Source organism: Crinia signifera, chromosome 3, assembly GCF_055691185.1.
Source record: "Crinia signifera chromosome 3, ASM5569118v1, whole genome shotgun sequence".
Taxonomy (NCBI): Eukaryota; Metazoa; Chordata; class Amphibia; order Anura; family Myobatrachidae; genus Crinia; species Crinia signifera.
Window position 1 is genome coordinate 134,832,423 of NC_139219.1, and position 23,986 is coordinate 134,856,408.

The window sequence follows — 23,986 nt, forward strand, 5'->3', positions numbered from 1 at the left end:
TGTTCCTGGACTTCCCTGGTAATGTATGATTGCCATCACCTGTGGTGAAACACCTTAATTGATAAAATTACCTAGCTCCACACAGGTGATGGCAATCATACATTACCAGGGAAGTCCAGAAACAGAGCATTTTCACCCTGAAGGAGAGAATCAGGTAGGCAACCCTGTTGTACACACTGGGGCGCCCTGCTGCCCCGACTCAACCCAAGCAAGTTTGTTGTGAAATTAAGAGGCTGGGCTAACAGTTTCACGTGCCTGTTTCTGCTGTCAATAAAGCTTTGTACGATAAAAAAAAAGCCTCTGTGACCACGGCGAATGCAGCAGCGGTTGCTATGGGAGTGTGGTGCCCCTGGTAACCGGTCACTAAGGAACGCTGTAGCTGTGTTGTCACTTCTCAGAGCCGATCCTGGACCCTGTCTATAGAGGAGAAGCCGGGACAGCGGTACGTGAGTGCGGATGATGGGACCCGACGATGTCCCATGCACTAGTAGTTTTAATGGGGGGCTTCTTTAACATCGCCCACCTGGGCAACTGAAATAACTTTATGGCTCTGATAGTGTAGGGTGAATGACCCGTTCCATTTGTACCAGGCCATTCCGTCAACTATGTACACGTAAAGTATATGCACTTCGCCCCGCTGCTGCTGCTGCTGCTGCTTACCCCGATTCTCCTTTTCAGTATTTTTAACCATTCTCTGACGTTTCTTTTTGTTCTTTTTTCATGATGTTGTATATAAGCTGCTTGAGGTTGCTTCTCTGCGGCTTGAAGGATCTGTCCTACTTGAATAGTTTTTTTTTTGGGGGGGGGGGGGGCTTACTATTATCATTATTCTCATCATGATTATGTGCATTGATTTGTGAATCATGTCATATTAGTGACATATTAGTGATCCATGTATAACTACTGTTAAATGTTCCTGTTACCAACTCTGAAATTAAAAACAAGCAACTGATGACTGAAAAATAAGCCCAAAGCAATCCTAAAAAGCCCTCAAAGCCTAACTTGTTTGTTTTTATTTAAAAATAACAAACGCTATTGGTTGTTTTATTAGAATACATATAATTATTTATACAATCTGCCTTTAATGTCTTTACAATTATATGAATCAGCATAAAAGTGGCTGTAAAAAAATCTGTGACAAACATGCTGTCACTGACAATATAGACAGATTTGACTGCATGTTTAGACGATAGGGGGGGTCATTAATGACCCTCAGGCGTTTGCATCGTTAACGATTTAGTGGGCACACACCAATATTATTATTGTGCATATGGTTTGCCTTTATCACATAGTATGTTCGCAACCTAGCGAACAGGTAAACACTGACCGGTCCAATCCCCTTTCTAACTAACACATCCCGTCGCATCCGGCCGCAAGAAATAGAAATCATTTGATGGTCGCTCAACATCGAATGATTTCTCCTGCCTTTGCTAAGAAAAGTCAGCCTGGAATCTGATATCAGCTGCCTTCCCCAAGCAGGCATCGCCACGCCTGCATCTGCAGGGGAACGCCCATCATTTTTATAGAACGCTGGCCATTCCCCTGCTCCAGCCCCCTTCCCCTCTCCTCCCACTATGGAGCGAACAGCTCAGCGAGTGTGAAACTCGCCAAAGTCGTTCGCTCTCGGGGTTTGCGCATGTGCATTTTCACAGTGTGAAAAATCCCAGGTCCATCAATTCTACCCGGGTTAAAAGTAGTCTTTTACCTGTGTCAGGCCCGGCTTGCTGGGCAGTGTGAATGGGTAACGCGGATCGAGCGACCCGGGTCCCCTTCACACTATAGTGAGGAAGCACTGCCTCCTACCCCGTCCCCTGATGACGCTCCACCCGCCCCCCCTCAATGACATCAGCGACCCAGCTTATTGTCAGGTCACTGTGGGGAGCTTCACCTCGCAAATGCCGGGTCGCTCCCTGGACAGACCTGTGTCCAAATCCTGGGTGCGACCCAGCATTTGCTATGAGAAAGGGGTATAAACCTTTATTCATGTATTCATCCACAACTTCTCACATATGCCTTTGTGAAGGTTTGTGTTGAATGGATGAATGACTAATTACTAGTGATAAGAATCGAATTCCACCCCCCATCCCGAACTTACCAGCTTGTGAGCTGCTTTATCCGGAGCACCATTTTCCGGATCCAATTAGAGGCAGAACGTAATCATCCCACTGTGAGACTCTTGTGAGACCCAGACTCTATATAAGTCCCGTTGATCGGCGCAATCTTCATTCCCACATTAAGAATTTGCGTACATGCTGTCTGCTGCTATGACGGCACTACTATGGGGGACTACTTTTTTTTTACTGCAGGGCTGCCCTGTTTGCCATATAAGTCCAGCAGAGCTGGTCATGCTATCATATAAGTCTAGTAGTGGTGTCCTGTGCTGCCATATAAGTCAAGTGTTGGGGTCCTGTATTGCCATATAAGTCCAGCAGTGCTTCCCAGTATACATCTGCCATTTAAGCTCAGCGTTCCTGCCCTGTGCTGCCTTATAAGTCTGCCATATAAGTTTAGCGGTGCTGCCATATAAATCTGCCCTATACAGTAAGTCCAGAGGTGCTGGCCAGTGCTGACGTATAAGGCTGCCATTTAAGTCCAGCGGTGCTGCCTTTTAAGTCTGCTACATAATTCCAGCAGTGCTGCTGTATAGGTCCAGTGGTGATGCCCAGTGCTGCCGTATAAGTCCAGTGGTGCTGCCATATAAGTCCAGTAGTGGTGTCCTTTGCTGCCATATAAGTCCGTCATATAAGCCCAGCAGTGCTGCTCTGTGCTGCCATATAAGTCTACCATATACAGTAAGTACAGCAGTGCTGCCCTACAGTGAATATAAGGTACTTGTTTCCTAGAACGGCCACAATCGTGAGTGATCGTGGCTCTTAATTAAGGGACACGATCCTCACGATGTGGCCGATTTTTTACAATTTTTTCACTTTGATTGACAGAAATCGGGTCAATCGGTCGGTCGCGACCAATTAAAATCGGCCGCGATGCGACCGACCGATTGACCCGATTTTTCCATAGACTTCAATGTTAAAAAATCTTTTAACATTGAAATCGGTCGGTCTTGTGCCATTATAATGGCACAAGATGAGATGGACTTGATTAAGTCCATCTCACATAGGGAAAAATGATAAAAAAGGTGAAATGGGCCAATATGACCCATTTCACATTTTTTATGTGCCCGCCATGACCCCACGATAGACGTGAACCCGAAGCGTGGCGAGCGCAGCGAGCCCGCGAGGGGCGGCGGTGCGCGTCCTCCGACCTTTTTATTCCCCTACTATCCACTAGGGCGTGGAGTGAGAATATAATAGTGTGGCGAGCGCAGCGAGCCACCGAGCCCGAAGCGTGGCGAGCGCAGCGAGCCCCGCGAGGGGACGCGTATACCTGTGAAGTGAGACGCGTCCCCTCGCGGGGCTCGCTGCGCTCGCCACGCTTCGGGCTCGGTGGCTCGCTGCGCTCGCCACACTATTATATTCTCACTCCACGCCCTAGTGGATAGTAGGGGAATGAAAAGGTCGGAGGACGCGCACCGCCGCCCCTCGCGGGCTCGCTGCGCTCGCCACGCTTCGGGTTCACGTCTATCGTGGGGTCTAGCACACTTATTAACATTTGGGGGGGCAATTTAAACAAATCTGGTGTAAAAAAAAAAAAAATCGGGTGAAAAATCGGCAGATCGGATCGGTCGCATCGTATGCGACCAAATCGCATGCGATGCGACCGATCCGATTTTTTATCTTACGACCACAACGATCTAAATCGTTGTGGCCGTTCTAGGAAACAAGTACCGAATATAATGTACAATTTAGGTTAAGGAGAGATATACAACTTTTGATATAATTATACTGACAAACCAACATGATATTGCATGCTGTCTTATGCAGTGTCTAACACAGTCTTCTTTGACAACACCACTAGGTAAAACTAGAAAGACACAGCCATGACGTCTGTATTGCCCAACCAGAAGGAAATGGGAGGTGGAACGTACACTTTTTCCAGCCATCCAAGGGTTGTTCAAAATCGCAGGAAGTACCGAGGAGTGGAGCCGCTAATGTAAGTGTAATATCCCTGAACTGCACGAAACACAATAATCTGCAAGATAATAGAGTGATCTATTAGAAGCTTAACATGGCCAAGAGCTTGTTTACAGAGAGGAGTTTTCATATGCATATCCATGTACTGTACATCCTTCTGGTGTAGGCCTACTGTATTGACTGTCTAAACCAGTGGTTCCCAACCCTGGTCCTCAAGTACCCCCAACAGTGCACGTTTTCCAGGTCTCCACACAGAATCACAGGCAAAATAATTAGCTCCACCTGTGGATCTTTTAAAATGTGACTGAATAATGAATGCACCTGCTGGGTGACCTGGAAAACGTGCACCGTTGGGGGTACTTGAGGACCAGGGTTGGGAACCACTGGTCTAAACAATGACTTCAATCCACACCCCTTATGATAGGGGCTTAACATGATAATAGTGGCCCACTAAGTTTCTAGTGAATTATACCTTGTATTCACCTGCCTTGCTCGTCTAGCTGCCCAGGACTGATTCTCCGAACTCCAAATTGTAATTCTTGCTAAAAAAGAACACAAAAATCAGTGTTTGCTTAAACCAGTGGTTCTCAAACTCAGTCCTCAGGACCCCACACAGTTCACGTTTTCCAGGTAACCCAACAGGCGAACTCATTACTGACTGACACATTTTAAAAGATCCACAGGTGGAGCTAATTATATTACTTGATTCTGTGAGGAGATCTGCAAAACTCTAAACATACTTACATTTTTGCATCAATAAAATTCTGGCTCCAGATTATGCCTTGCAGTTGGCAATTGGCCTCATTCCATTGATGGAGACAATTTACAACCACAAAGAATTTGATGGTTTACTGAACGTGATTTTAGCTGTCATTGGAATGGCCGGCCAATTAGAATGCAGCCGGAAACCATGAAGATATAAACAAAAATTTATACAAAATCCTAGATAGTCGTAAATCATCAAGCTCTCACCATTTGTGGCAAACACATGGGACATTGGACTTGATTCAGGCATGATCGCTGGGCTGCGAATCTTTATAGCCCAGCGATCAGGTAAACACCGCCCCACCAGAGTTTCTCCCCACCCCTGTGCATGGCTTCTAATAAGTTTGCAGCCATGCACATGGGGAAAACCATTTCGCAATAACTCACCATTGAGTGGTTTTCCCCTTGTCCGCAGACACTGAGTAAGTCTAGACATACTCAGCACTGCAATGGCTGTGGGGAAGCAGCCTATCCTCCCAATGGCTAAGCACTGCCTGCGGTTTCCGGGGCATATCCAGAAATTGCCGTCATGCCGCCTACAAACGACCACCAGCTGTCAATCACTTTGCGAATGGCCAGCGGTCACTTTGTTCAGAGGAGGACTGGGATTTTGCAGCCCAGCGACCCCAAGACCTCCAAATCTTTTTAAAACATCAATAATCTTCCCCTATCCCTAATTGGAAGTTAAACAGAAGGGAGCTAATTAAAGACATAAGGGGAAAGAAGGACCTTGTAAAGGAATTCCAATTCAGACCCATATTGATATCCTGGGGGTTTTGGGATTACAATTTCATAATTAATCTCAAATTTATGATTAAATAAAAAGTGGTATAAATAAAGCATGACGTTTTCAATAAACTTGTATTTGTTCAAATCAAGAGTAATAGGGGGTATTTAATAAGCACTAAACATATTCAATTAGCATTAAATTCCCTACATGTAAGGCGCCGCAGATGGCCAAAACCTAAAAGCTCATTAAGCTGTAAATCTGTGAAAAAATCAGCTTGCTCACTTGGAAAAAACTCATTGATGCCAGGGTTTACTCAGAATCAGTGGGGTAAGGAGTCTAGATTTTTGGTCACAGAAAAATGGCTGTTTAATTGAATAGTTGCTAGTGTTCACTCTAGGATTTTTGTGCGGGCAGGGCGCAGGGGGGTGGACCAGGCCCGCCGACGTCACAAAAGGGGCGTGCCCGGGCCGCCGACATCATGAAAAGGGGCGGGCCCGGCCACCACAGTCATGAAAGGGGACGGGCCCAGCCACCACCGTCATTTAAGGGGGCGGGCCTGGCCACCGTCGTCACTAAAGGGGGCGGGCCTGGCCCCACCGAAGTTGCTGTGCTGCCGGGGAAGCACCGGGTATCACCATCTATGGGGGCGCTGGGCTTCCCCGTGCACACCGTCGGGGCAGACACCAGGCTGTTTTAGCGGGACGCTACTAGAGGGGCAGGGCACATTTTGCCTTTTAAAAATTGGGCAGGGCACAGTGCCCCGCTAAAACAGCCTAGCGGGAACACTAGTTACTCTCAGGCTGGGGGATTCTTGCAACCCCGCAGCTAATTGATTGCCAATAGAGTATTTTATAATTTGGGTACCCTTCATATAGCTAGAACTGCCCCTACACACTCACAAAACTCATGTAAAACAGGTGGACAGTGATTAGGAAGTGTGTCCCTTAAAAAGGAACAATTTTTTGTTACCAGGCTTCGAGGGGGCATGACATAGGTACTTAGAGGGAACTAGGAAGGGGAGAGGGGGGGTGCAGACCTTGGTGTTGTTTACATTTACGTTTTTTTTTTTCATTCTGGCAATCCAGCATCCCGTTCTCTGACATCCTCATCCATGTCTCTAGCATGCATAGCCTTCTATCCAAATACATACTGGTATGTTAATAAGGTCTTGACATGTGTGTCTGTGTGTTCATATGATAGGGAATATAAATTGAAAGCTACACTGGGGCAGGTGCTGATGTGAATGACTAAAATATTCTATAAAACAATGCATAATGGCCCTCATTCTAATTACATCGGTCTCCCGCATGTTCGCACAGGGACCGATGTTTGTGCCCTGCGCATATGTAGGCTTCTGTGCGAGCGCCCTCGCTGAGCTGCACTGTCCTAGGCTCCTCTTCTCTGCAACCATCAACCACCAGTGCGAATTGGGACCCAGATGCAGTGGGTACCTTTTAAGGGGGCTTGTAGTTAGATTTCTTCTTTATCTATGGCAGCACCTTCTCTGCAATGCCACCCCGGACTGTGTTTACGCATTCCCACAAAGTAGGGGTAAGGATTGCCAAATGCTTTTGCCAACAATTTGAAAGAAACTGCATTGTTTTCCTCCATCGATGGCACAGCAAAGCTGGATGTTTTGTTTGGGACAAGGTGCCGGGACATGGAGCACAGCCCTGCCCTGCCCAACATATGCGAAGCCCTGACCCCTTTTGATTGTCCCACATGCCAATCTGTCAGAGAATATGGATGACCATCAGTTGATAAAACCATTGATGTTCATACATTGCATAGTTCATAGTTGGGAACCATCAATGGCAACTTTCCGTATCATCATCAATGGTAACCACACCAATGGCCATCCCTAAGTGGAGGGCTCTGCACTTTGAACAGAGAGGGTCAGCTTAAAGTGGAGCCTAGAGGTCCTGATCTCCCCTTATTGCTCTGCCTGCTTGTGGTGCAGTCTTACCAGCTGCGTAGGAAGCTGGCAGCCACAATTGACAGACTCCTCGACAAAACCGTTCTTCAGCATTGCTCTGCCGAAAGCTTACTGATTTACATAAGTTTGTGACAGTTGGGGGTAGCCTGTTAGACAGCTAAATACCATATATACTCGAGTATAAGCCTACTTTTTCAGAACATTTTTTATGCTGAAAAAGACCCCCTTGGATTATACTCGAGTGAGGGTCCCGCTTGAGTCAATAAGTTTTCCCAGTTTTTTGTTGTAAAATTAGGTGCCTCTGCTTATATTTGGGTCGACTTATACTCGAGTATATACGGTAACTTATTGTTATTTTTAATGCTCAATTTTTATTTATGATAGTTTTGCCTGGGATGCAGCTTAAATCCCGGCGGTCGGGATCCCGGCGGTCGGGATCCCGACGCCGGAATCCCGACCGCCGAAATCCCGACAGTTTCTCCCTCCGTGGACACCCCTGGAGGGAGAATAAATTAGCGTGCCGAGCATAGCGTGGCGAGCGCAGCGAGTCCGCAAGGGGGGGGCGATCCACGTCCCCCCCCCCTTGTCTGGATTTCGGCGGTCGGGATTCCGGCGTCGGGATTTTGAACGCCGGGATCACGACCGCCGGGATTTCATACTGAATCCTTTTGCCTCACTGAATTTATTTACCTTTTTTGTGTAGCCTCTCTTCTGGTTTTATTTATTTATTAACAGTTTCTTTTATAGCGCACACATATTCCGCAGCGCTTTACAGAGAATATTTTAACATTCACATCAGTCCCTGCCCCAGTGGAGCTTACAATCTATATTCCCTACCACATACACACACACACACACACACACACACACACACACACAGACAATCTAGGGTTTATTTCATTGGAAGCCAATTAACCTACCACTATATTTTAAGATTGTGGGAGGAAACAGAGTATTTGGAGTAAACCCACACAAGCACAGGGAGATTATACAAACTCTGCACAGTTATGGCCATGGTCAGAATCAGTTAAAATTGCATAACTGTATGGCCAGCTTAACTTGGACTCCATTACCTCAACTGAGTTGTATGTTTAACATAGGCGAAATATCTGTATCTGACTTTTTACCGGAACTGAAACATTATCATTTTTGTAACACCCACAGAGTGCATAAGTACTGTTCCAAGTGAGTTACGCGATTTTATGCTGATAGAAAGGGAGTTGGGATGAGATAGACATATTTTGAGAAATCAATTAAAAAAATATTATATTTTTATTATTTTGATGATTTTATATTTGCCAGGTACCATTGGGTTGTCCTTTTTATTTTAGTATTGTAACATGTAACTTAAGGGTAGATTTATTAAGCTCGGTGAAGTGATAAATCATGGGTCTTCAACCTATGGCCCCCCAGATGTTGTGAAACTACATGTTCCAACATGCATTGACACATTTTTTCCTATAAGAGCATGCCAAAACTGTCAGGGCATGCTGGGACATGTAGTTCCACAACATCTGGAGGGCCACAGGTTGAAGACCTGTGTGATAAAGTGTCTGTTTTTTATCACCGGCCAATCAGCTCCTACCTGTCATTTATCAAACAAAGCCTGTAACTTCACAGTTAGGAGCTGATTGGCCAGTGATAAAAACAAGACATTTTATCACTTCACCGAGCTTAATAAATCTGCCCCATATTGCTTATGCTCAGGGACATAACTATAATGCTGGTGCCATTGCCTTTGTGCCTGCTCATTGTCATGGGCCACCATTACTGCATGTCCGACTTCTTGTCAAAGGCCACCACCGCTGCATGTCCTTCTTGTTATAAATGGCCACCAGCAATGCATGTCCTGCTTGTTATAAATGGCTGTCACCACTGCATGTCCTGCTCTATGTCAGGGGCCACAGCTGCTGCTTGTCATGTTCATTGCCATAACCCCTGCAGATTACCCAGCACTTATATGTCACCCAGCGCCTTCAGGCTCCCACGGCAGACTACTGAAACCAGAGTTCTAGTCATTAGGACAGTGGTTCCCAAACTGTGCGCCTAGGCTCCCTGGGGTGCCTCGGGACACTTGCAGGGGTGCCTTGGGTTGGTCGTCCAGGACCAATTCAAATTATTTATGATTAATTATTTCTGGACAAAACCAGTGCTGGTGGCTGCCAATCATAAAATGTGTACAATCAGAACCAAATCCTGCCCTTTACCACATTACTGAATTTAAGAAACACATATAAACACAATCTACTTAATTTGATATATATTTTTGCGACCTAGGGGTGCCGTGGAAAAATTCTGATACTCTAGGGTGCCATGATTAGAAATAGATTGGGAACCCCTGCATTAGGAGAACATGGGAGCTACATTATTTTGCACTGACGCCCAACACAAAAGGACATATTGGCACTTGTTAAAGTGTTACACTGTCTCCACCTTGTGATCTATAATAATAACTGCAGTACAGAAAAAAAATCTCTCCAAACACCACTAAAGCTCAACATGTCAGACCATGCAACCAACTTCTGCAGTACTTTAGCACTGGTGAGCACTATTCCACAATCATTGACAACCATTTATTGTATCTGTGCTGTGGCACTGTGCATATTTGCACTTTCTTGCATTACTTACATTATGACAGGTAACATTCCTGGCACTTAAGTCACACTGCCTTATCCCACCGCAAGCATAAGCTGCTGATAACTGGGCCCACACTCTTGTCAGAAAATATACTTTCTCTAAACCACTGTTGTGTTTTTGTTTTTTCACTACACATGTATTCAAGTTGTTAATTGTAAACTAGAAATATGGCATTTGATTCTTAGTGATATAATATTCTCATTTTATTGTGAACAAACACAATGCATCATTTCCATGATAGTAATTAGGAATAGCTGAGGAACTACAATTACTATACAACTTCAGTAGTTGTACTAAAATTTTACATTGAAGATAAAAATAATAATTCGTAAAATCTCAGTAGCCTGTTGTAATAAGAGGGTATAAGCTTAGCTTGGACCTAAATAAAGCATTTTATTCAAATATAATTTTCCTTTGAGTTTACCCTAACAGTAACCAATATATTTATATATATATATATATATATATATTTTTTTTTAATATGAGGACAATTTATCAAAAGGATATGAAATATGATTTACGGATTCTATATATGGGCCTTATTCAGACCTGATCGCAGGTCTGAATTAGGCCCAATGGACAAAACCATGTGCACTGCAGGTTGGGCAGATGTAACATGTACAGAGAGAGTTAGAGATTTGGGTGAGTTATTTTGTTTCTGTGCAGGATAAATACTGACTGCTTTATTCTTTCATTGTAATTTAGATTTCAGTTTGAACACACCCCACCCAAATCTAACTCTCTAAACATTTTACATCTGCCCCACCTGCAATGCACATGGCTTTGCCTATTTTGAAAACAAGTTTGTCCTGCGATCAGGTCTGAATTAGCCCCTATTTACCATTCCTTGCAGGCTGTGAAAATCATGGGGAACCATGGACCTGAACCTCCTATGCTATCGCTATAATAGTACCCGTATTAAATATTTTTATATATATATATATATATATATATATATATATATATATCCCAGTCTCGGTGCAGCACTCCAAGGATACCATATTCAGATGGGTAAAAGCATCAAGTTTATTATAAGCACAACAACGTTTCGATGCTACATCAGTATCGTCATCAGGCTAAACATCAAGATATAAACAGACAGACATACCTTATAAAGGCACCCAGTGAATAGACGCCGACCGGGCCGGAAAGAGACGTCATCCGACGCAAGTCTGTGACGTCAGCGGCAGCCGCCGCATTGACGTCTAGACCGCTGATAGGTTGTGCACCCATCACCATGACAATGTAATCAAAACATAACAGAGTAGCTGACGCACAGCATGCACAATGGAATACATACATAGAATACCCTCAGTCTACCGTTTTCACTGCCGCATACTAAACACAGGATGTCAAATATGAAGCTCAAAATAACATTTCCCTATAGCAGGAACTCAAAAATGTACATAATTATAACAACGTGGAAATACCTGCAAATTCATTAAGCCCATGTGGCGCGGCAGTACCCAATCTGATGATCCACCTTGCCTCACATCTCAGTAGGGAAGCTCCCCTACACTCTTATCTATACGCCCATTCTCAATAATAATCAGTACATCAAAAAAATGTACTGATTACCATTGAGAATGGGCGTGTAGATACGTGTGTATACACCAAGCCCACAGACAGAAATAATGCCCTATTGTATTCGAGCTGTCATCCCCGTGCATCAGTTAGGAGCCTCCCATACTCCCAGATACTTCAGGTGAGACGCATTGTGTCAGACCCTTTTGTCGCAGGTACCCAGATGGATGAGATGATTAATCGCTTTACTGCCAGGGGTTATCCCCTTAGTGAATTGCTCACCATCAAAGAAAAGGTCATGAGGCTGGACCGTTGTGACCTTCTTAAATCTGAAAGAACAGATGAATAATATATCTGAAGTGATCCCTTGGGTGACCACATACAATTTGATGAGTCCGAACATTAAGCAGATTGCCCGTTCACACTGGCCATTAGTTCAGACCCCGATGTAGGTGTCCATAATTCCAGATTGCTTACGAGCTACAAGCGCTCGAGAAATCTTAAAGATATACTCGTTAAATCGGATGCATCTCCAGCTAATATGTCTTGTCCCGTCCGTAAATTGGGCTGTGTACATTGCCCGTGTGTTACCTGCCAGTACCTATTCCCGGGTCCTATGTTTTGCCATCATCGGACTGGCCAAACGCTATATATCCGACACACATTATCCTGTAACTCACAATATACTGTCTACCAGATCAATTGTCCTTGTGGACTTTCCTACATTGGCAAAACGGAACACTCCTTTAAGGAGCGGATGGCAGCCCACAGATCGGCCATTAAAAAGGCTTTGTCTGTGGGCACTAGCGACCAACCGGTCGCACGCCATTTCGCAGCTTGTAAGCACAGTGTGGCATCCATTAGATACAGGATGATCAATCATGTGCCTCACATGCTGCCCTACTGAGATGTGAGGCAAGGTGGATCATCAGATTGGGTACTGCCGCGCCACATGGGCTTAATGAATTTGCAGGTATTTCCACGGTCTAGACATCAATGCGGCGGCTGCCGCTGACGTCACAGACTTGCGCCGGAATGACTGCGCTTTCCAGCCCGGCCGGCGTCTATTCACTGGGTGCCTTTATAAGGTATGTCTGGCTGTTTATATCTTGATGTTTAGCCTGATGACGATACTGATGTAACATCGAAACGTTGCTGTGCTTATAATAAACTTGATGCTCTTACCCATCTGAATATGGTATCCTTGGAGTGCCGCACCGAGACTGGGATTATACATTGATTGGTAGTGTGGGCACCAAGAACGCTGAGGAGAAGGAGGCTGTGCCGGGCAGTACCGCACATTATATATATATATATATATATATATATATATATATATACTGTATATATATATATATCAAAAGAAAAGTCCAATTAGCGCGCAAGTCCTTGTTCTTTTTATAGCAGGAATGAAACTGGCTTCTTCCACACAGAGTATCACAGCACTTCAGGTCATATGAGACCGGCAGCTTCCTCAAATTACCCTTGCGGGCACCTGGATTCTCAGGTAGTGGATTTTCTAAGAGAAGAAAAGAGGAGCGCTCCAAATAGTGCTTTATCTTTTTATTTTTCAGCACAATAAAATATCCGACAGGTACACTTCAAAATAGCATCACGTACCGCAATTAGTTCTAAAAACATCATAAAAATCATCATAAAAATTTTTTTTCTTATAAAAAATAGCAGCATTGATTGTAGAAAAGCAGGACCAGCCCTCTGACGAAGTCCTCGTGACGAAACGCGTAGGGTCGTGGCCTGGCGTCGGTCTGAACTCCGTGTTGGAGAGAGTGGTGAGAGCACTTGTATCCAGTCATCCTGCTATTCTGCTGCTTGTCAGCTTTGATATATGCTGTTTATCACCCGCGGTTGTGCCTAACCGTTCATTGCGGTACGTGATGCTATTTTGAAGTGTACCTGTCGGATATTTTATTGTGCTGAAAAATAAAAAGATAAAGCACTATTTGGAGCGCTCCTCTTTTCTTCTCTTAGAAAAAAAAAAAAATATATATATATATATATATATATATATATATATATATATAGTTTGTGGGGTAGCCAGCACTCCACGGCTCAGTGTAGAAGTAGCAGCACCAGGTGCCTTCCCTTGGCGGACCAACAAGTCCCCAAAATATATTGTAGTGGTAAGGCGGCACTCCGGCGACTTTCAAATAAAGGAGACAGACGTAACACAGATGTAAGCAGGCGTCTGTCTCCTTTATTTGAAAGTCGCCGGAGTGCCTCCTTACCACTACAATATATATATATATATATATATATATATATATATATATATATATATATATACAGTGGTCGAAGTGGCAATTTTGAAGTGGGGGTATGGAAAAGTAAAGAGTGAATATAGTGCGCACCTTCGGACACCCCCCTGTCCATCAACGTCCCCTGCCAGACTGCCCCGTTGTACAGGGGTATTACAAAAGCACAATATGCGCTGCTGAGTGATCACTCCCACCACCCTCCCACCACCTGTGCAGTAAACATACCTCCCAACTTATGTGTTGGTGAAATAGGGGGCGGGGCATATGCAACTGAGGGTGCGACTTATGCTAATTAGCCACAACCTCATTTTCATACGAGAATAGACGCTGTGCGCATGCGCACAGCGTCTATCTATTAGATTGGGGGGTCTCCCAACTGCCACCCCCTGCAGCGGGACAATGCCTGCCGCGCGTGGGACAGGACCCGAAAATCGGGACTGTCCCGCTGTAATCATGACAGTTGGGAGGTATGAGTAAAGGAGTAATTAGCAGAAGTTACTGCTCCAGTTCCTACATGTTGAGTGGAAGATAGAGCACCCCCTGCCACCAAACAAATCAAAGCTGCTGCTGATAGCACCCCCCACCCTTAGGAGTGGAGAATGGGTAAGGGCCCCAGTGCATTGCTTTGCCCAGGGGCCCACACTGTTGTTAAGATGGCCCTGATTGGGTGTTCATATAAATGTTCACAAAACATTAACCAACCATATGACCATTCTGACTCTCATATAAGTAATGTGCATGTTTGCTTTGTTTCAGGTTTGAAGAGACGTATAATTATGGAAACATTATGTATGACCCCAGGGTGGTGCGAGGCAATACCTATGCTCAACATATCTTACCTCTGGTAAGCACAACAGCTGTTTGTGTTGTTTTCTAAGTTGTTATATCTTACTAATTACTTTTTGAACAATAATCACAGCTATTTTATTTGAGGTTGGTAGATTGACAGGAACATGGTTTACAGTCAGTATGTAAACACTGGTTGGTCAATAGTGAATCGGTCGACGGGTTTAAAAGTTAATAGACACATGATTTTTGGAGGTAAAAATAGGGTTAGGTTACACTGCACCAAATAAATCACACTCTGCCTAATCTATGTTGGAGGTGTAACCAGCCTCCAGGCACCCCTATACATATTTGGTGGTCATGCTCAGTCATTCAAACAAACTGGCGTCAGATCCACAATATTTCGGAAAAAATAACTAATTCTTCACTCCCCTTTAGCCCAGAATTTTGGCTGCTTAATCTCATGGACATGCCCATCTCCAGATTTTAAAAATCCTTAATCAGACACCTAATGAATGCAGCAAGAGCTGTCATACCTTGCCACAGGAGGTCCTCAGAAACCCCCCCCCCCCCCCTTCTCTCCCATTGGTTCCATAGAAAGGACCTGTACATGACTATGGAGGACTTGACATCCTTTTTGAAAGACTCTACACAGACCTTTAATGCCACCTGGCTCGGATGGCTGGCCTTCAAAGAATCCCCTGATTACTCCCACCTTATCTCATCAGGACGGGTTTCTGATGCACGGTGATGCCTAGGCACACTCTCTCCCCCTTCTCCTCTCAACCCCCCTCATCTCCTCATTTCTCTATCTTTCTCTTATGAACCTTCTGCCATATTGCTTTCTCTACATCTTTCAGATGTGTACTTTGCTGTATACAGTATGAGGCATTTGGAATATATCTTCTTTGGTCCGACTGATGAACGTAATGACACTCGATTGCCGCATTTAAATATTGCACTTGATCTTTATATTGTATTTTATATTGTTTGTAAGTGCATAACATTGTTCCACGGTGATGATGTTTGTAACTTTATTTCAATAAAAACTGATTGCATAAAAAATAAAATAGGGTTAGGCACTAGGGCAGTGGTTCCCAAACATGGTCCTGAAGCCACCCCAAAAGTACAGGTTTTAGGGTTATCTCTGATTTATTCAAATATGTTACAATCAAACTGACTGATGCACTAAATAAGTCACCAACCTACAGCATTCCATGTTGACTATCAGGCATTGATGACTGTTGATCTATCAATCCATACTCTTTTTTGTGAGATATATTATGGAAACAATACCCTGAATTTGTGTAATTTCTGGAGGCATCGCTGCTGTTTTTTTGACAAACTTCACTTTCATTTGTCTGGATATGTTAACAAGCAGAATTTTTGTTACTGTGCGGAAAACATTACTCGTCTACTTCATGAAAGGCCTCTACACAGCCACCATCTGATCGCTGTGATCTACATACATCGACCACGAACCATCTATAAACTGAAGCCTTTTAGGCAGTTTTGCAAGTATCTGCAAAACTACAACACGCAGCGGTAGCATGAAGGGGGCCGAACAGCACAGGGCACGGCTGCCCTGCATGCTCGGTCCCGCCATTGCTAAAGTGCGAGTGCTTCGCTATATACAGTAAAAGCCCATCCAGGACCCATTTTTTTGTGACCTCAGTTTAAGGCTTTACGCACCGACTTATGCGCCTATATATGCAGATTGCCAAGAATCGCAATTGACAATTTTTGCGCCAAGCTGAAGTAATATTCCATGCACTTTTATATTACATGCTAAAATTTGGATAGCATTTACAATGCCTTTTTTTGGCTCACCCTGTATAATAATAAGAATTATTATTATTATTGTTGTTTACTTACAAAGTGTTGTCATATTATGCAACGTAGTACATTTAGGTGATTTTGTATATAAAATAAAAACAGAATATATGTGAATTAGAAACCAAGAAGGGTTATAATTCAAAATAAAACCACAAGCCGTTTACTTTGTAGAAGACAAAAGGGCACAGCTTACATTAGATCATCATATGATTTACAGTACCTTGCTTGATCAATAACCTGTAGTAATTGTAAGCATCTTTATTAATGTACTAACTTTAGTCAATGTATTTTGATCAGTCCAAAGCTGCGTATACATGATTAGACAACACTGAAAGCAATCCGATGTCATCAAAAATTTCCCTTGAACTGCCTGGAACTCTGTGACAAAAGATATAGTGAATACACACAGAGCGATTTTTACAAACTATGGACCTCATTCTGGTTGGCTCACAAAGCAGCGTTATTTTGCTGCTTTGCAAGCCTTGTTGCGCCGACCACCTTTCGCCCCCGCTATTCGCATATCTTTCCCGCATCGCTGCGAATGGATGATTTGCATATACTGTACATCCATTCACAGCCTTGCGTGGGTGCCCAAAATCATTGGATGGTCGCCGACCATCCACTGATTTCTGAAGCGCTCTCTTATCTAAGCCACTCTCTCGGGAGCGGGCATCATTCACAATAAAGGAGTTCTTCAGATCTGATTGCTGGGCTGCAGAGCCCTGCAATCAGGTAATAGCCGCACAGCAAGAGTGAAATCACACTGTATGCAAGTCTGTGAAAAGTTTGCGAAAATATCGCAGCCCTGCAATTACTGTAGCTGCGAATCCATTCATAACTCACTCACCAGCATATGATTTTTGCTATGTGTGCATTCTGTGCGTAACCCATGACCTACTCGGCCAGTGCCATAGAAGCAGGCTGATCGGGCCAAAGCTGTTGTTGCATACCCTTCCTGAAAACACTTGGGCACACCGGACTTTTCCCTGACACTCCCAGAAAACGTCCGGGTCACACCCTCAAATGCCGGCTTCTTGTCTATCAACTTGTGTACAGCCAAGACGCTAGATTTTATCACAGGAAGGCCTCATACATGCGTACTGCGAGAGGTATGCATACGTACTCGATCACTAATCATCCGGCCTGCTTTATCATAGCCATGCAATCAGGTCTGAATAACCCTTATAGTGCGTACACACTAGGCGATATGCAAGAAAATGTTGTTATAATGGATATTGTCTAATGAATACGCAGCTTTAAGTATTTTGCAGCCTTTTTTCCAGTAATAAATACATTTCTGCTGCAGGAGATAATGAGCAGCTCATGACTCAGCCAAACTCCTGTGGGGACAAAAATAGCCATATTGGTTACGTGACACAGTAGCAGAGGAGACTGGTTGCTATTCCTGGCTATTTTGTTTTGCTTTTATGTAATCCTTATATAGATAATGAAAAACCTACACCCTGCATGAGATCACTGTAACTCACGCTTTGCAACAGAACAATCGAATCTTGTAGTGCATTGTGTCATTTTAATTTTAGCATAGAAAAACATTTTTTTTTAGGTGTGCCCTAATTAAGAATGTAATAATTACATGAGTATTTCTGTAGTCACACTACTTGTGTTTACAATTGAAAATGACGTGTTTTCTGACTATATACACTGAACACTGACATAGGGGAAACCCTATTAGGCCCAATACATACAATTTCTGCCGATACAAACAGCCTGGATGGTCTTTATCCTGGTATCTAATTTGGAGTGCCAGAAGGACACTGGTAAAGAAACAAAACATTCTGCCCTTAATGAAATGCTTCAGAATAAAGCAATTGTCATCCTATTATGCATGTGACTTTAATATTAATGGCAGAATACAGGTCACTGATTACTGACAATTTATTCCTTAGTCTGCCCAGCCGGATCCAGTGGAGATTCAGAGGAATCAGGAGGCACGAAGGAGAGCACTGGCCAAGAGACGTGCCAAGGAGCTGCTGAGGCCCAGGTCACCGGAGCCTGTAGAGGGCAGGAAGCACATACACGTGCAGACAGGTTAGAAGATAAAAAGTTCTTTATTGAAAATTATTTAAATCGTGCACACATATTCTGCATTGCTTTACAGAGGATGTATGAATCAATTCACTATGGCAGAGTCCCGGCCATAGTGCAGCTTATAAATTACATTCCCTACCACAAGTACAAACAGACATAGGGCCTTATTTTGGTTGCTTTGCTTCCCCCGCGCATTCGCCCTGGGGAGCGATGTTTTCGTACTGTGCATGTGCATAAGCTGGGTGTGAACGGGCAACTGCTAGTTTGCCGCTTCCCGTTTGCACCTACCAGTGCATGCAGTGGGGTGGTGATGGGCTGTGCTCTTGGCAACGCCCAGTTTTTCATGGGTTCCCATGAAAATACTGGGCATTCCCATGGAAATTAGGCAGTGGCACAGCTGCTTGGGGCCGGCAGCTGACGTCACCGGATGTCAGCTGCCTTCCCTCTTCCCGTACAAGGAGCATGCAAAGCTAAGAGTGTCTTAGATTTGCGTTCTGCTTCCAAATCATCGGCGATCATTGAATGATTTGGCCCCCACACCCAAGGCTACAAAAGGGTGTTTATGCAAAACATTAATTCGCAGCCGTGCAGGGAACTCGCCGAGCGAGGGGGGTGCTGGGTGCTGGCGGCTGTGCGAAAGGCGGGCAGCGTTTAATCCACACGCAACGCTGGGAAATTCTCAGCTTTGCATTTTGACCAGAATAAGGTCCATATACTCTAGGGTTTCTTTTATTAAAATATAATTAACCTACCATTATGGCTTTATAGTGTGGGAGGAAACTGGGACACTCAGATAGGACTTTGGTCGGAAATTAACCCAGTGCTGTGAGACCGCATTGATAACAACTGTGCCACTATGGGTTTCAGACTTTTATCATGCTGTAAGATGACCCTTTTCTTTTCATTTCTCATCCTGTGATCCAGGCTCTATATGTATGATATAGTATGTAATAAAATTGGATTGAACGTTTTAGGAAAATAAACCATATCATGATATCTATGTTGCTGTCTTTCCCAGAGCTGTACCTGGAAGAGCTAAGTGATCGCATTGAGGAGAAGGACATGGAGTGCCAGACAGATGCTTTCCTGGACAGACCACCCACACCTCTCTTTATCCCAGCAAAGACTGGAGCTGATGTAGCAACTCAAATCCTGGAAGGAGAAGTAATTATCTAGAATGTGAAATAGCATTCCCATTAATAGTCCTGAAGCTAATTGTTCATTTGCATTGTGCATTATTTAACTGCAACAAGCATCTGAGACACTTGCTACTCGTTCTGGGAACAGACCCATTTCCGCAGTGTTGCTGTGCATAAGTTAGGCAGCAATTCATTTATACTTTCTTATTCTAACCAAACAACTTTTCCACATAGTTTTTTTTTTAACCAATGTTGTTTGTACATGTTCAATATTATCTCATAACACTACTGCTGATAGACCAAATATTGTAGTTGTGCTTAGCAAAACCTCAAACATATGAACTTGGAGTATTCCTCTGTTGATCATCTTGGTGATCTCCGCTGGTGGGTTCCTAACACTAAGCCCAGAGCATGGGACACCCCAGGTCAACACAGGCCAACTGCCCCAAGGCATTACACTAGTGAAAAGTCCATGGTACTGTCAACAGCCAAGGCCTGTAGATGGGATAGTGTTCAGTTCTGCTATCCCCCATCTCCACAATGATGGTTATAATTATTAGTCTGTGGTATGCCTTTCCACATGTGACATTTGCAAACAGAATTGTGTGTCAAAGAATTGATGCACTGCGCTCGGAATAAGTTTGCACATTCCCAACCGAGAATTTGGTTATCACCAAAATTCTCTTTAGATCCTATGTTCCATCAAATCCTGTTGGAGAATCTCAGGTTATCTACAGTATTTTTCTCAGAATTTCTGGTCTGTATAAGATACTTTTGTCCTCCAATCATACTATGTAAACTGCATATTTTATGTATCTATATTGCATTTTTTTTTTGAATACACTAAAATTTTGCATTAGATGGTATTTATATTAATTCTGACTATTTATTATAAGGTAACTGTGCTAGCTATTTGTTGTTGATCAGCCATTGTGTAAATGTTTCTGTAATTAATATATTAATACTTTTTTTATTTTAAAGCTTTTTGACTTTGACCTGGAGGTAAAACCAATACTCGAAGTGTTGGTTGGAAAAACAATCGAGCAGGCTCTGCTGGAAGTAAAGGAAGAAGAGGAGCTGGCCAACCTAAGAGCACAGCAGCGAGCTTTTGAGGAGCTACGCAATGCTGAGCTTGCAGAGGCCCAACGGCTCGAAGAGAAAGAGAGGCGGCACAGGGAGGAGAAGGTAAGATGCTTCATTGTTTTAGAGGAATAATCAGTAGCTATGGTTCTTGTACAGATCTACTCAAATTACTGTTGCCTCACCTGGAACCCTTGCATATTGTGTGGAAAATACATGGACCTGACTTTTACAGTGGGATCCTACTCCTTTTGTATAAGTGGAGAGCTATATAAATGTAGTAGTAGTAGCAGTAGCAGCAGCAGCAGCAGTTTGTAACAAATCACTTACTTTACAAATCACTGCCCGATTCTTTGCAGGAGCGGCGCAAACAGCAGCAACGGGATATGCTCCTCAAAGAAAAGGAGACAGCAGAAAAAGTGGCAGCTCGGGCGTTTGCACAGCAATACTTGACTGATCTTATTCCATCTGTGTTTAGCATTTTAAGGGACAGTGGCTACTTCTATGACCCTATGGAAAGAGGTTAGTTTTAAAAATATATATTTGTAAATAGCTAATGGTTTATGCAGTGACGGCATTGTGTATTTGCTACTAGGCATCATCACCCGCAGTGTGCACCTGCCTATGCTAAGTGCAAACATTATACCTCCTACGAGACATATTTAGGCTGATGCTGAGGATTACATAGGACACATTTGCTAAATGCATCCTCACTGGACATTGCCTATATGAGAATTCACTGTCACAAACCTGTTCTGCCTCTTTAGATGTAAGAGTAGATGCAACCAAAATGCTTACAGCTCTGCATCAGGTCCATTTTCTATACTGGAGGGAGGTAGGTTCAGGGGAAATGTTAGAAAACATAACTTCACAGAAAGGGTAGTGGATAAGTGGAATAGCCTCCCATCAGAGGTGGTAGAGACTAAGACAGTAGAACAATTTAAAAATGCTTGGGATAGGCATATAAATATCCTTACAAAGAAATAAGGATCAAAAAGGGTTGAGATTACCTGAAGGATAAAAAAGGGGCAGACTAGATGGGTCAAATGGTTCTTATCTGCCGTCAAATTCTATGTTTCATTTCTGAGCATGCAGATTCTGCAAATTCTCCTAGGATATGATCCACAAATGGGCACTTGATCAGCTTCATATTAGCCCTATAGTCTACTGGCTTATGAGCAGAAATTGACTAAGATCAAATGGATACTAATGAACCTATTCATACCCATTTGATCATTTGAGCACATCAGCACATTTACAAAGTGCCCCCCCCCCCCCCAAGGGCGTAACTACCATAGGTGCAAGGGGTGCAGCTGCTATTGGGCCCAGAGCTGAAGGGGGCCCATCTTTGCTGTCTAAGTAATATGTTTTACATACATTTATCACCATAAGTTGCTAAATAGGGGGCCCTTACAAACTTTTGCTATGGGGCCTATGAATATCTAGTTACGCCTCTGCCCCCCCCCCCCCCCCCCCCATCAGCCCTGAGCTCTTTGAGCTGGTCCCGGTTTCTAAAGTACAGGGAACAATAATGACTGGGTCCTCCTGTATTTCAAAAACCAGCACTGGGCTTTTGGTTCCAAAAATACGGGGGATAAAATAAAAGTAGGGCACCCCTGTATTTTTGTAACCAGCACGGACTCCAACAGCCAGCAGGGTTATGCTACAGCCGGGAGACACATTATATTAGATCCCGTGCCCTAGCATTAACCTGAGGCTGGTCAGCCCAGGGCAGGGTTCCTGGGGGAGTGGGGACTCCCAATAAAGGGTGCGTGTGTGTGTCCCAGGCCAACCCCAACTAGGACTGAAGGCCGGGGCTATCCCCAGCACCCCGGGCAGTGACAGGCCCCTGGGAGGATAGCTGAAGTTTAAAATAAAGGGTTAAAAAATAGTATTCGGTTCTGCTGTGAAACTCAAAGTCAGAGCAAGCCTCCACCCCATGCAGGGCATTAAAGAGGCCTGCTGCAACTTGTAGGTCCACAGCAGGACCAATACACAAATCAAGAAACACACACCATGTAAAGTAGAACTTTAATCACATACTGTACATGTGCATACCATACACACATGCATTCATATATGCATAGGACATGTAGGTTTTGCCCCCTTGTCATGTTGAACCCCCCCCCCCAAAAAAAAAAAAAATGATACTCACTTCCTCCAGTGTTGATCGGACCATGTAGGCATCCACAGGGTTAAAATAAATAAATGAGTATTGCATACCAGCAGACCGAGAAGCCACATGCTACGGTACTTCAATACATCAGTCAATAGGACTCCACTCAGCCTATCAGGAGCCAGTCCAAGTCAAACTCAGCACTTCGTAGGCTGTTTGCATCTCCATAGATGCCCATGTTAGGAAATTAACATTGGGCGTGTAAGAGGCAGTACTCACCATAGACACTTTAACAGGTTAATATTGTCGTCTACGATGGGAACTGGTAAATCAGCCTGACCGCAAAATTAATTGGGGGTCACTTTTCATACATTAAATGAACATTGGGTTTTGAATGGCAATTGGCATCACAATACAGTATACGCAATAATTATTTCTTCATTATGTCCATTTAAATGGACATGGGGTCATAAAGGGTTACATTATTCAGCATTCAATTGAATTAGCCTGTAAAGTAAAATACCCATAAATGTACATGATTATTTTTCTTTGGCAAACAATAAGTACTGGTGTGAAAGTTATGATGCTGTGTTACTCTTTCCAGTCATGTGATCAGACCCAAAACAGTTTTTTCTTATTAATACAATGAAATAGGAAATAGGAAATGTAAAATTCTGCAGAAAAGACTGTCTTTACAGTGTCCAGGCCTCCTTGGAACAGTAATTTTCCCATATGTAGAGAGGGTGTCTTATAATAAATTAAAAGTATTTTCCCATCAGCCATTAAATGTTTTTGCTCACTACGGGCATGCACAATGGTCACCTTGTATATTGGAGGACATGTAATGTTATGTAGAACAATGATGACCTCTTTCATGTCCACACGAACTCTGTATCATTTGGCACTGTGGCTGCTGACTGTTGTTTGCCTTTCAGTCATATCATAAGCTAACAAAGTCACCTGCTAAATGCCTTGTACTAGCTTGTATAAAATAGCATATATTTATGTTGGCTGTACCTTAGCCATCTTGTTCATGATGTTGCCAAGTTTAATATAATATACAGTATAATCAGACGTCACC

At 43.6% G+C, this 23,986-nt stretch overlaps 1 protein-coding gene across 2 annotated transcripts in view; it reads left to right on the plus strand.

Annotated features, from left to right (window-relative positions):
* The first annotated feature begins 293 nt into the window (after nt 1-293).
* Nucleotides 294-23,986, plus strand: part of RSPH3 (radial spoke head 3) — a 31,517-nt gene continuing 7,824 nt past the window's right edge. For both annotated transcript variants that reach the window (XM_083174671.1, XM_083174673.1), the window contains exons 1-7: nt 294-442; nt 3,916-4,050; nt 14,656-14,743; nt 18,429-18,570; nt 19,589-19,734; nt 20,691-20,894; nt 21,149-21,311. In XM_083174671.1, the coding sequence (XP_083030797.1) occupies nt 3,938-4,050; nt 14,656-14,743; nt 18,429-18,570; nt 19,589-19,734; nt 20,691-20,894; nt 21,149-21,311 (856 nt within the window). In that variant the 5' untranslated portion in view covers nt 294-442; nt 3,916-3,937. The remainder of the gene's footprint in view (nt 443-3,915; nt 4,051-14,655; nt 14,744-18,428; nt 18,571-19,588; nt 19,735-20,690; nt 20,895-21,148; nt 21,312-23,986) is intronic.